This window comes from Xenopus laevis, chromosome 5S (assembly GCF_017654675.1).
Source record: "Xenopus laevis strain J_2021 chromosome 5S, Xenopus_laevis_v10.1, whole genome shotgun sequence".
Lineage (NCBI taxonomy): Eukaryota > Metazoa > Chordata > Amphibia > Anura > Pipidae > Xenopus > Xenopus laevis.
In genome coordinates, this window is record NC_054380.1 from 18,526,423 (window position 1) to 18,540,952 (window position 14,530).

Below are 14,530 nucleotides of genomic sequence, written 5' to 3' on the forward strand. Positions count from 1 at the left end.
ACGTAAAATATATGAATGCTGCTTGAAAAAAGTGACTCCGGTGTTTTTTCTGGAGACGGTAATATTATGGATATTTAGACAGAATGGGAACAAGGTCACACAGCTCGATGGCGGGTTGAAGAAAACAGTGTGCAAATAATGCCTACAGGGCAAATAATGCCTAAAAGGTCAACTTATACACTACTACAGCGGTAGTAAAATAAAAAAAAGTAAAATAAAAAAAAAATGAATATTAAAAAAAAAAAATTAAAGTTGGTGCTGCTGAACTACTAGGAGCAGCAGATTAGCACACCAGTCCCACTCCCCAACACTGCTAGACTAATAGCACTGGGCTCTTATAGTAGTAGTAGTAGTAGTAGTAGTAGTAGTAGTAGTAAAACAACAAAAAAATAAATAAAAGCAGTCCTTACAAGGACTACTGTTATTGCAGCAGTCAGCAGATGAGATCAGAAGCAGGACAGCTGCCCACTGCAGCTACATACAGAGCACTGCAGTAGAAGGTAGATTACTAGCCAGCAAAGCTACCTAAGCTTAAATGTCCCTCAAACCCCTGCAGACTTCTGTCCCTCCAATAACAGAGCAGTATCAAAACGATTACTAGCCAGCAAACTTTCAACTGTCCCTGAAATCACTAACAGGCAGCAGCTCTCTCCCTACACTATCTCTTCAGCACACACAGGCAGAGTGAAAAAACGCTGCAGGGCTTCGGTTTTTATAGGGAAGGGGAGTGGTCCAGGGGAGAGCTTCCTGATTGGCTGCCATGTACCTGCTGGTCTGGGGTGAGAGGGCAAAAAAAAGCGCCAACAATGGCGAACCCAAAATGGCGAACGTCGCGCGACGTTTGCGAACTTCCGGCGAGCGCGAACACCCGATGTTCGCGCGAACAAGTTCGCCGGCGAACAGTTCGCGACATCTCTACTTGTGATTAGTATAAGAGCCTAATATCAGAACTGCCCCAACCAACATTAGTTTCAGCAATCTACTATCTTGTCTCTTCTGAAGCGGACAAGTTATAAAGCTTCCCCTCCTATGTGTTTATATAAATGTACTTTATATAAATGAGGGGGGTCTGTCCCCTCTGCAGCTATAAGCTGTCGTTCTACTACAACTCCCAGGTAGTCTGGGAATGCAATGAGAGGAGAATACAGGGTAAGGATTTGCCTCAGTAATAAAAAGGGTGCAGGTACTGAATCACAAAGGCTGACAAATCCCATGAAAAAAAATTGGAGTAATCAATTATACTGCCTGTTGTTTCTGCTGTTAAGTCGCGTATCCTTGCAACATCTACACGACTCATTGAGATCTTCAATAAGGTGAGCACTTTACAGACATGCTTTTATCTCAGCAATTGCTCGTCCAACTGTGGTTGAGAAGGGTGCATCCTTGAATACAAATGCTTTGTAGTCACTCGGTTAAACAAGGGAAGTGAGAGGAGGAATATTAACTCCCAGCACAGCGGAACCAGGCTGTGGCAGCTCTGGCTGTTCCATCGACTCTGGGTTTAGGAAAGAAAATAGAGGTCGTGGAACATCTTAGAGGAGATGACAATAAAAAAAAATGAAAGCGCCACTTTCCCAGGGGGCTCAGTCATTGAAGATGGTGAAAAGAACATATTATTTCATGGAACCATTGTTATCTTCGGTACATGAATAAAAGATGTCCACCCTGAAGCTTTCCAGATGTCGTTGTAACTGAACTAAAAGTTCCACCACCCCATTCTCTTTGACTATTATAGTATGTATTTCATATTACTCCCATGGCACACAAACCCCCAAATCCATGTATCTGGCATAAATGAATCCACATCCTTAAAATCACGTAACCTTTCATCACACAAACAAGGAAGTAAAAAAAATGTTCTTTGGCCACTCCTGGCCTTAATTTGCATATGCAAATTAGGGTCAGGAGGGACATGGTCAAAGTTTGCCCAGCCAATAGCAATCAATCATCAGTTAGCTTTTACTGGTTTAATGTTGTCAGAATAATCAAAGCAAACATCTGATTGTTGTTCTATAGTATAATCAATATTATTGAGTTTAGCAGACCACATTGTGTGATCCATATTGGTGCATTAAAGGGGTGGTACACTATGTTTCAGGTTGAGCTGGACCTTGGGTTGAGAATTACTGTACCTCAGCCAGCCGCGAGTGTTTAAGGACATTCTCTCCTTTGTGTACGGTGGGAGCAAGCTGTTGCAGGACTCCCCTGCTGCTTGTAAGGGCTCTTGTTAGGCGTGCAAGTTTCCCCCAGCCTTGAAAAACAAAAAAAAGAGGATTGTTGATGTCAATGCCTGTTCAGGACACAAGAATTTAACATTTGCTTTATATTTTTGGTGACAAAACCTGATAACAATATTGTATGAGATTGAAGGGAAAAATAACATTGCAAGGGTACAAGGCAGCCTAAAACATCACAGGTCAAAAGCTTGTCACAATTTTAGTAAAGCAACCAATCAGATGTTGGCTTTCAAACAACTGACCAGTGAATGCTACTCCTTGATTGGTTGTTTTATTAGATCAGCATCAAACTTTGCCTCTGTGCATATATTACCCCAGTTAATCTTATCTATAATACCCTCAAAATTGTATGTACAATAACCCTTATCTGGTAAGCTACTGTATTAGCCAGAGAGATATGAATTACAGAAAGGCCATCTTCCAAAAAATCCTTTTTAAACAAATAATTAAAATTTTTAAAAATGATTTCCTTTTTCGCTGTAATAATAAAACAGTTGCTTGTATTTGATGGTAACTAAGCAGTATGATTTCATATGGTTGGGTTTATTTAATGGTTAAATTAATTTTAGAAGATTCATGGTATAGAGATCCAAATTATGGAAAGATCCCATGTATTCCATATAAAAGATCCTATATGTCTGTACTTGCAAGATGCTATGTATATAAACATTAGTTATTTCGGTGCAACCTTAAATCTTTCCGTTGCTCTTTGAACTGAAACTGATCTTCATCCAAAAAAAATAAATCAAGGGGCCCATTAACCAGAAAACGAAAGACCAAAAGAAAACATTTACACATAAGGGCAGATTTATTAAGGTTCGAATGGTAAATTCAAATTCGAAATTGTTGAATTTTTTTGTGTCAAAACTCACAAATTCAAATTTAAAAGCAAATATTCGATTGTAAATTCCAAAGTGAGATTTATCACCACTTGACTATGGAAACAGTTCCAATTCGAATATTCGCCACTTAAAACCTGCAGAATGAATATACAAGTCAATGGCAGAGCTCTGTTGACCCATTTGAAGATGTTAATAGTCTTTCCGACAAATTCGATTTGCTTTTCGTTCCTATTCTATTCAAATATGAAACAAAATTTTGTGTCGTTCCCATTAGATCGAATTTTAGACATTCAAATTTTCATAAATAACCACCCCTTCGAATACATTCAAATTTATATTTAAACAAATTCACATCAATTCGAAATTCAACCTTTGATAAATAACCCCCTTAATGATCCATTTTCTAAAATTGGAGATAAGTCTTTGCTTTCATTTTAAACCTTGTAGTAGACAAAACAATCTGGGTGCTATTTGCAGCTGCAAGTTATCTAAACTAAACACAATTTATTTTTTTAAGCTATGTTTCTTAAATGATGCAGAAAAAAATTGTGGAAAACAAAATTTTGACAATGCGTCTGTGATTTTTTGCTGCAATCATATGGGGAGGCACATTTATCAAGGGTCGATTTTCAAATTCATGTGAGTTATTTAAAACTCCCATAAATTCGAAATTCAACTGTCGGATTTATTATTAAAAACAAATTTTTTTTTATACTCGAATTTAAACAACCCGAAAATTCTCATTCAATTCAAATTTGATTAAAACCTATTCTTTATTTTTCTCCAAAAAAACTTAAATGTTAGAAAGGCTGCAAACATCTCCAAATTGATCCCTGCACCTCTTCCATTGACTTAAACAGAAATTCAGCAGGTTTTAGGTGGCGAATAGTCTGATTCAAATTCTTAAGGGACCACAGTATGATAAATCTCTAAATTCGGATTTTTTTAAAAAAAACTTGAATCGAATTTGGATAACTCCCTAGTTGAATTTGACAGTTTTGACCATAAAAAAAATTGAAAATCTGAATTTTCAATCCAACACTTGATAAATCTGCCCCATAGTCACTGAAAAAGAAAACAGTTATGGAAAATGCTGAAGCTACACATCTCGTTGACTTCTATAACATCGCGGCAGGTTTTAGGTACCAAAATTGTTTTTTTTTTGTTTTTATGATAAAATCTCGATCAAGTTTAATTGCAATTCTTTTTAGTAGTTGAGTTGAACTCCAGAATGATAAAGTCTTAAATAAATATTGATTATATAAAATATTGAATATAACTGGGTGGGCGGGTGGAGTTTTGGTTGGAAAGATGCAAGATGGCTCATAACACATATTTTGCATTACAAAACTAGAACTTCTCCTTCCTAGGAAAGATTTCTACAGGTACAGGATAGAAATATATTATGTGGCAGATCAATTTTTTAAAAAAAATATATTGAGGTTAATTAATTCTTTAATACATTATTTTTATTATTATTATTTGTTGAAAAAATATTCTTAGAAAACACTACTTTTCTATGGGGAACCTCTGCCATTAGAATATTGAATTTTTTTTAATCTCTGCATTTCTTCTAGTTCTCACTGTCCATGTCTCCTAGACAATATTGTAAAGAAATTACATTTTGCACCAGACCAGGAAAATTTATTAAATGAGAAAAAGATTTCCATTCAATTACAACCCTGACCTTTCCCCCGGCCCCCCAGCCATTCTCTGCTTTTTTAATACCGATTCTGTTTCAGATCTACTTAAAATAATGGGATAATGCAGCAATCTCAGTTTCATCCTTTCTCAGATCTGTGATTTTTTTTTCCTTTAACAAAGTAGATGAATTCTCCCGCAGACAGAGCGCTTTAACTGGTCGTCTGTAACATGCAATTATCTCTCTAAAATAAACCTGGATTTGATTAACTCCATTAGAGACGACATGTCTTTTTTTAGAACAGCGTAAGCATCACGCGCAGCAAACAAAATAAAGAAGAATTGCTCTCCAAATCCTCTCTCGCTGAGCACCTCTCTCTCAGAGTCTCATTAGGGACGACAGAGAAAAGGTTTTAAAAAATGGATTTATACATTTATAAATGGAGTCCATGTCACAGATTGGAAGAAGACAGACTTGTTGTATTAAAATGATATTTGCGTTTGGAAACATACTTGTGTCACATGTAAAAGAGGCCAAATAAATCACAAATTATGATTCTTTGCTTATTTAACCTGCTATTATTTGGCCATTACAATTTATACAATGAAAGCTTGTTCAACCTGCAGAACTTGAGTTACAACTCAAAATCTTGGGCTGTAGAGAGAAAGGGAGGGCTGCAGTCCATCCATGGTTGATATAATTCTTCCACTCCAGGATATATGGCATTTGCAACACAAAGTTGCCATGACAATTTCATGAGCAGCTCGCTCATGAAATATAATATTGTAACCCCTATAGTATTGTAACTCCTGGAATCCTAAAAGGGCGGAAAGATCTGTGCTGCTTTGCCTTTCTCTTCTCTATCTCAGCAACTCTGTGTATAATTCATCCTATAAGACCCCTGAGGACCTTTGGTTGTAAATCATGGGCCATGTAGTGTACACATTGGGGCTTATTTACTAAACTCAGAATACCCGAAAATCCCAGAAATCCGTAATTAGTGATTTTTGTGTTATATAATAGGCATTTAAACAAATGTTTCGAATTTATTCAACCCAGAGGGCTAAAAATCAAAATCCCGGATATAAAAACACGGCATCTCAAACCTGTCGAGGTTGCATAAAAGTCAATGGGAACAGTCCCATTGATTTTTGCTTGTGTCGGAGGTTTCAGGAAATTTCTGAGTTTTCGGGGAAAATTCACAAAAAAATCGTGAAAATCTGAGCTTTTCCCGCAAAGGTAATTTTCGAGAAAATGTAATAATAAATAAGCATTAAAAACCTGAGTCGGCTTAGATCGGAGTTTGTAGCAGCCGATATTGAGTTAAATTCGGACCTTGATAAATAACCCCCTTTATGTTGGTCAATGTCTTCTTTCATGTCAAGGGAAAGAATTAATGGTGCAGATGATTTCATCACATCGATCTGGTTCAAGAATGGCTACATTGATCTGATTACAATTGTTACATGCCTTTCCAACAATCTCCAAGTGATCCATGGCGATTCATCATTGGGACTATCTGATCTATCTTCACATTATGGAGGATTTTATTTGCGCCCAGTTTAGGCTCAATATGCTGCAGCCCTGCAGATGGTTCGGGTTGCCTATATATGGGTTTAAAAGGACTGTATTTTATGAATCAATATCTTTTTTAAGATATAATGTAGTTAACTGGGATTCAGTGTTTTGTTTAAACACACAAGTTAAGAAGTGCTGAAGGGCACCCTTTACAATGGCTAATGTAATGATGACTTCTTAAAGGATGATTATCTACTATAAATACTCTATTGGGATGAAATAAGAGGCAGGAGAAGCCAATGATGGAGAGAGTCAAAATCTTCAGCAACCTTTATAAAAACTTGGGATTCCCATTGATGAAATGATACATCTGTCTCTTAGCCTTTCCTTTATTTTAGCCGAAAGAACAGAAGCCGACATCTGATTTACAACTTAAAATGGACAGTTAAAAAGATCATAGAGATGAATGGCTTAGCAGTTTACGGATGAAGGCATCAATCTCTGATTTTGGTTTCTGATTTAGAAATCCAGTAATTGACAGACATAAGCTTATCATTAAGAACCTCATTAAATCAATGCCTGTTTCATTTTTAATGGATTGATAACATTTATGACATATAACAGCACATTTCAATGTAGGAAAAGCAATAAGAACATTTATGTCATGTCACAACCCCCAGCACTTACCCTTTGTTGAATCGTCCTCAATGGGCTGTTTAAAGGCTGTGATATCACTAAAAGTGCAAAGAAACAACACAACTTTGTCCTGTTCATTGTGGATGGGAGCAATCTTTACAAAAAACCATACAGGCGTCCCTGGAAAGAGAAATTAATCCATTATGAAGTGATGGAAAGTGAGACTTGAGTGAACATACCTGCTCTTTAACAGTGGACACTTGTGATGCACAGGCCAACACAACACTGGTTCTACCATATCTGGACATTATGCTTTTATGAAAGAGTCCACTTTTTTTTTAATAAAGGCTACATAAAAGGGACCCCCAAAACAAAGATGGATTATTTTAGCAGAAGTCAGTCTAAAGACTAGCAGTGCTGGATCATCTGAATTAAAGTCACAGTTTATGAGTTTATAGGAAACAGTATTTTCATTGTATTCTTATAGCTATAAAATTGCTTTTCATATAAAATGTTCTAGCAATCTTAGTTACAGGGAAAGTGATTCTCAACCTAAAAAACACAGGGATAATGCTGTTGATGCTACTATACCATTGATATTTGGTAAACTTAAAATGTTTGATATATACAAAGGTCCCTCATTGCAGTTCCCCTTATCGTTGCCAGATAAACTGGGTTGGAGTTCTGCGATTTACCCCTCCATTGGTTTTTAGATGACTTTAGATGCTTATTAGATGCCAAAGTGTCAGTCACCTTATTTAAGTTCACAGGATTAAACCCAATAAATAACATTTTTTCAGACACCATAAATAACCCATAAATTCTGGGTTCTCTGGACACTACATAGTTTACATTGTAGCATGGTAGTCTTAGAACATACAGCATATAGTGATGTGCCAAGTGGTACCTTGTAATTAAATTGTCATTTGAATTAAATCTGGGTATGCTATAGATATTTTTAAAATTAGTGTAATATATAGACCCCCTGAAAGCGGAGAAAAGTGCACTTCCTTCAAGGGGTGCAGCATAAAAGCTACACTGATTGCTTTATGAGGTTCAGACACTTGTGTAAAATCATTTGTTTCTTTATTCTAAATAAGGACAGGAAAGAATAAACGCAACCAGCAAGTAGTACCATTATAAACCTAAATCATTTTTATAATAACATCGTAGGTCTTCTAGGTATCTCAGCAACAGAGCCATATGCATAGAAAATCTTTATGGAGAGAATGAATTGAAAGCCAACAGCACACATTCATTGCTTCTCCCGGCAGCACACATTCATTGCTTCTCTGTGTTTATTTGGATGTAAAAAGATTGGCAACAAAAAAGCCTCTCTACCACTGGAAACTAATGAGCAGAAGTGATTTGGCAAGTGACCAGTCAAACAAAAACTGCTGAAAAAGAAAACTCAGCGAAACAATGTCATTATGTCCTGTTTACCCATCGAACGGAACAAGAAAAGCAACAACCCATTCAACATTAATGACGATAAGTACTTAACTGTTCTTCTTGTACATTAAAATCTCAAAGGAATTCATTTCGTAGTTCTCAAATGTCTGTCGAACTTTATCGATGGTTTCTTTGTCCGTCAGCTCCCCATACATAAAACTGGAAGAAAACAGAAAAATATAAGCTTGTCTTACTGTGTGTTGATGTGTCCTGCCTTTACAGTTATCAGTTATCTCAGTAAAAGAATTAGAGAACTGAACCCTCTGCAAAGACTCACCTTGTTTTGGTACCAGGTGGAGTTGGTGGAACAGTCCTACCTGCTAGACCATAGATTCCCAAATTGACGGGGCTTGAAGCTGTTGCAGAAGGGCTCAACCTGAAGGTCAGTAATTTGCTCTTCTAGAAGAGCCCTGCTTGATGATCAGTTAGGCTAAGATTTGAGGTTTTCTAAATGATAAATGCACTGCTAAGGGGAGCCTTGACCAAAGGTTGGATCTTCAAGAGGGTTTTGACCTGAAAAGGTTTGACAAACACTGTGCCAAAGGGTCAGTGATGACAACTGCCCATTGTTGCTATCAGTCAGTAATCAACCTGCACATTGGCCATTTGAGAGGGCGCAAACGTATATTTTTAATTCTAAAAACATATAAGAATAGAGCAAAATGATATAATTTTACGATGATATCAATTCATAGAACCTACTAAATATCATAATGGCAGGAATTAAGAGAAATGAGCAATCAAAACAGAAGGTTCATACCTTTGGTTCAAACGAAACCCTTAAAAATATGTATGAGTTGAGGAACATTCTAGAATACCTGCAAGTGCTGCTTTTTTGCATAACTTCTGCTCGATGATATCCAGAGAGCTTGCAGAATCCATCATTGCTGTAGACAATGGGCCAATCCACTATCTGGGCATTACCCAAAACAAAATTAGTATCTGTTCAAAACAAAATATATAAAAAAAATTATTTGCTGGCTTCATGTTGCAATAAGCATTGATAGCACCCTTAAAACTAGAGCTGTCATTGATGTAAACTGTCATGTTCTATGGTGAAAAATAAGAAGGTCACCCTTTGGCTTCCTAAAAGTGAATCTGACGATTGTAAAGTTTATATTTTAAAGTAAGGCAAAATAAAGAGATGTTTCCATCTTTGGCCTACTGTTGGAGTGTGTTTGGACCTCCTAAATGTAGCTGCCGACAGTTTGCTACTGTGGGTTGGACTTTCCTGTTTGAGGTCCTCTCAGCTGCTTAAACTATGCATTAGGGTCAGTGTATCATGGAAGATATGAAAATAGGTAAATTATGAAATGCAAGAAGACACAATATTATAGGCTTTTCAACAAGATACAGCCACTTATTTTTCTGTTCATTCAGTCAGCTGTTGGAATAACTGGAACAGGAAGTACAATTTCCAACATGTTCACAAACTGCCTAATAACAGTGGTACAGGTATGAGATCCTTTATCTGGAAACGCATAATTCAGAAAGTGCCAAATTATGGTAAGGCTGTCTCCCATAGATTCCATTTTATCCAAATAATTAAAAATTATAAAAAAGATTTCCTGCTTCTCTGTAATAATAAAACAGTACCTTGTACATGATAAAGACTAAGATACAATTAATCCTTATTAGAAGCCAAACCAACTAATTGGGCTTATTTTATGTCTACATGAATTTCTAATAATCTTAGGGCATATTTATCAAAATCCAATTTTAATAAAGTCTGACAAACTAGAATTCATGGGTTCTCATTTATTATTAAAAAAGAATGATTTAATCATATCAGGGACAAACGAAAAGCCCAAAAACTCCAAATTTATTGGATTTTTGCCTGAAAAGTCCAAAATAGTTGTATTTTCGGCTAATTCCAGCGCAGAGCACAGAAACTTCCAAATAGGATAGCGACCTCTCCCATTGACTTATATACAACCTCAGCAGGTCTGAGATGCTGGATTTTCGGATTCTGACTTTTTCCATCCTCGGGGTATAATAAATTAAAAAAAATATATACTTTTTTTCACTAAAAATAGTTCAACTTTTTGGCATTCTGACTTTAATAAATAAGACCCGTTTATCTGGAAATCCCCAGGTCCTGAGAATTCGGGATAATATGCCCCATACCTGTACATGGTCTGGGCAACCTGTGTGTACTATTAATTATATGAAACAATTTCATACAATTCTATCGGTATGTGTGTGTACAATATGCTGCAGCCATAATGGATCTGTGAGACATTCAAAAAAATGATTAATGCTCTACACAGCAGCTGCGAAGAAGAAGAAAATTATCTGCAGGAAAGGATTATGGGTTGGAATGTTATTCTGCACCACTTGATCCCACGCAATAAATATAGAAAACACCTGAAATTTTCCTACCCTGAACAAATCAAATAACTTGCTAAATATGGCAACTGTCTGGTCTGTAGGGTAACATCATAGAATGATTGAAACCAGAATGTTTGAAAACCTTTGCCATATGAGAAACCAGTTACACTGGGACAAATAAAACTCACATATGGATTAAGGTACTTGTCCACAAAGGTAAGAACATTGTCCCTCAACACATGTCTCTTGTTTAACAGCATAAAAACTTCTTAAAGGATTAAGGTGCTACAATGACAAAGCCTGTTAAATGCGCGCTGAGATTATCAAGTGACTACACCGTGCAGAAGCTGAAATATTAGCTTTAGAACTGGGAGCTCATCAACTAAGTGAATTTAATCTGATCCCAGACATTAGGTGAGAAGCCTTTCTGGAAATTAACTTTTTGTGTTGGACAGAAGAGCATTTCAGAATTAGAGAGGCGCTGGTGCACAATTCCATTGCAAGAAAAACCTCCTTTCAAGGCTGCAGCATGTTGTCTGGTTTAAAAATGTGGCTGGAGTTTACCTGAATGAGGGGACATTAGCTAAACTAAAGAAGTAGGTCATAAATGTTGTATATTAAGGGAGTTATTTACTAAACTCCGAATGCAAAAATCACAAAAAAAATAGTGATTTTTTTTTTTTTTTATAAAATTGGACTAAAAATCACAAATTTTTCGGAATTTATTAAACCCTGAGGAAGGGAAAATCCGGCATCTCAGGTGAAAAATCCGAATCTTAAAAATCAGATGAAAAACCTGAAAAAAACTTGAAAATCAGATGAAAAATCCGAAAAAAAAGTGAAAATCTGATTTTTTTCCCGCAAACAAAATGTTCAGGAAAGTGTATTAATAAATAAGCCCAAAAAATGCAGATTTGGTCTGAGTTTTTTTCAGAAAATATTGAGATAAATTCGGACTTTGATAAATAACCCCCTATGTGTTGGGCTTCTGTACCAGCCCAAGGCAAACACAGCCCTTTAGCAGTAAAGATCTGTGTCTCCAAAGATGCCCCAGTAGCTCCTCATCTTCTTTTCTGCTGATTCACTGCACATGCTCTGTGCTGCTGTCACTTACTGAGCTTAGGGACCCACTCACAATGTACAGTACACATAGAATAGAAATGTCACAGTATAAGGCTGATTAGTAATTAATACAGATAATTACTACATGGCAGCACAGAAACCAGTGCAATTAGCATCAGAATTTAATAATCAGCCCTGTAGCATCAGCTTATATTACTGGCCAATCTCATTTTCTGATGGATAATTTGCAATGACCTCTCAACAGCTGCTCAGAGCCCACTGAGCATGTGAGTGTCGCAGACACTTTCCAAGATGGTGACCCCCTGTGACAAGTTTGAAGTCCTGGATCATTGCTGCTATTGACAAGCTGAAGCTTTAGGCTGGTGCAATAAGTGCAGTATAAAAAAATATGGAATTAGCGATGTTCATTTTTAGGGTTTAGTTCTCCTTTAAGTACCCAGGCATTAAAATGCAAGTGCTCACTCTGTAAGGACCAAAATCCCATGAGTATGTATGCATTTGGTGCTTGCACTGGTCCCCTCAAAAGGCTTTTACTTTGCATGTCTGTGTATAAAAAACTGCAAAGTAGTTGATTTGAGATTAAGTGATAATCAATCGAAGCCTTAAAAAGTTGACAAAACAATAGTTAAGCAGAAACAACAATAAAACACAATCAGTATGAGAGCAAGTCCATATACAGCTTGTTTTTAGGAGAACTGGACAACTTTATTTCTTACTTTTATACATTTGTATGTAATTAAACCCCCCTTTTCAGGGGTGACTGTTGCAGGGCTGTGTCACCAGCCAATTGGCAACAGTCACAGGATCCTAGAGATTGGAGGAAAAAATGTTACATTATACTTGAAAGAAAATTCTTTATTGATTAAACTATGCATAGATGGTTAATTAAGTTATATAAAATACGAGTACATACGTAAGAGGAGGGATTTGGGGAACGGAGAACCTAATATACACAAAGAAGGATGAATACATTTCACAATGAGTCTATTCACAAGAAACTTCCCAATATAAATAGTAAAGATGATTTCAAGCTAATACTTCAGTTTTAACCCAGAAGTACACCAAAAACTTTCTCCATTGGCTTAAAGGCTTCTCACCACCCATAGTGCCCGTCATTGACTTGAATGGAAATCACTGTGCATACAGATTTCAGCCCAGAATTGTACAATGCAGGTTGATAACTGTCTGTACACACAATGATAAGAGGTTGCCATTCATTCCAAGTATTATAAGCAGTGGTATGTGTTTCTCTGTGGTGTGGTGTTTTTATTTCTAAATTACACTGTTTACACTGCAAATAATTACCTCCGCCATGTAAAATTTAATTCCTAACCCAACAAGTGTATTTTTTTTTATTTATAATATTGGTGTATAAGAGCCATCTCAGGTCATTTTCCCCTGTCATGTGCTTTCAGAAAGAGCCAGTGCTGCACTATGGAACTGCTTTCTGGCAGGCTGCTGTTTCTCCTACTCAATGTAACTTAAGGAGTCACAGTGGGATCTGGATTTTTACTATTGAGTGCTGTTCTTATATCTACCAAGGAGCTGTTATCTGGTTACCTTCCCTTTGTTCTGCTGGTGGGAGGAGGGTGATATCACTCCAACTTGCAGTAAGAGCACAAGTCACATGACTGGGGGCACCTCGGAAATTGACAATATGTTTAACCCCATGTCAGATTTCAAGATTAAATATAAATAATCAGTTTGTTCTTTTGAAAAACGGATTTCATTGCAGAAGTCTGCTAGAGCAGCACTATTAAGTGATGCATTTTGGAAAAAAACGTGTTTTCCCATGACAGTATCCCTTTAAATAAACACCAATGGCAACCCAGTTTGTAATTTGATAATTCAGAAGTTCTGTTGAATAGACTCCACCAACGGCACTGACTAAAACATAAACATTACAGCAAGGGTTATTAGGGGGTGGGGACACGTACAAAAGCACAGGGTCAATTATTAAACACAGTCTACAGACATTATGGGGGTTATTTATCAAAGTCCGATTTTTTTTAAAGGGGAAAACCCACCATTTTTTCGTAGAAAAAAAAACTAGAATTTTTCGTGATTTGTTAAAAGTACTCCATTTCAGACCTGCCGAGTTCATGTAGAAGTAAATGGCAGATGTCCCGAAGATATCCTGATTTGCGCTGGGTTTCTGAAAAAGTTGTTGTATTCGGCTTTATGTCCGAAAAAGTTGCTGTATTCAGGCGCCAAATCCGAAAAAGTTGCATTATTCGGGCGTCAAATCTGAAAAGTTGCTGTATTCAGGTGTCAAATCTGAAAAAGTCACAGTATTCTGGTTTTCCAAAAATAGTGAGATAAAGTCGGATTTTGATAAATAACCCCCTAAAAGTTCTATGCCAAGATTTGTTATTTTACAATAAACCATATGTTTCAGTCTAACATGATACACAGATAGGAATCAGCAATCAAATGAGTAAGAGCAATATAACAAGTTTGTTCTTGGTGTATAATACTCCTATTATGAAAAGTGACCATGAGTCTAGTGGTTTAGCCCTTGTTTTGTAAATTAACATAAATTGGTACAGAACAAATGTGACAGATAGGGACGGGATCAAGAGAAACTACTATGGATACATTGCTGGTTTTATACCTGTCTGTCTATGAGACAATGTCCAGACTGAAAATCAAAAAAGAAAACATGTTAAAGTAGGTGATCACAATAGTCAAGTATAGTTGTTTAGGATTTGGTGTAGTTGAAGTCATGCAACTGGTAATCCAATGGTTATTCTCATATTACCGGTATGAAGACATTTTAAGACACTCTG

At 36.6% G+C, this 14,530-nt stretch overlaps 1 protein-coding gene across 1 annotated transcript in view; it reads right to left on the reverse strand.

Moving 5' to 3' along the window:
• LOC108717389 (potassium voltage-gated channel subfamily H member 1) overlaps nucleotides 1–14,530 on the reverse strand; it is a 191,269-nt gene that overhangs the window by 157,912 nt on the left and 18,827 nt on the right. Inside the window, exons 2-6 of the mRNA XM_041564274.1 lie at nucleotides 14,356–14,382; nucleotides 9,146–9,269; nucleotides 8,380–8,486; nucleotides 6,927–7,055; nucleotides 2,133–2,251 (exon numbers count right to left, since the gene is read on the reverse strand). Of these exons, the coding sequence (XP_041420208.1) occupies nucleotides 2,133–2,251; nucleotides 6,927–7,055; nucleotides 8,380–8,486; nucleotides 9,146–9,269; nucleotides 14,356–14,382 (506 nt within the window). The remainder of the gene's footprint in view (nucleotides 1–2,132; nucleotides 2,252–6,926; nucleotides 7,056–8,379; nucleotides 8,487–9,145; nucleotides 9,270–14,355; nucleotides 14,383–14,530) is intronic.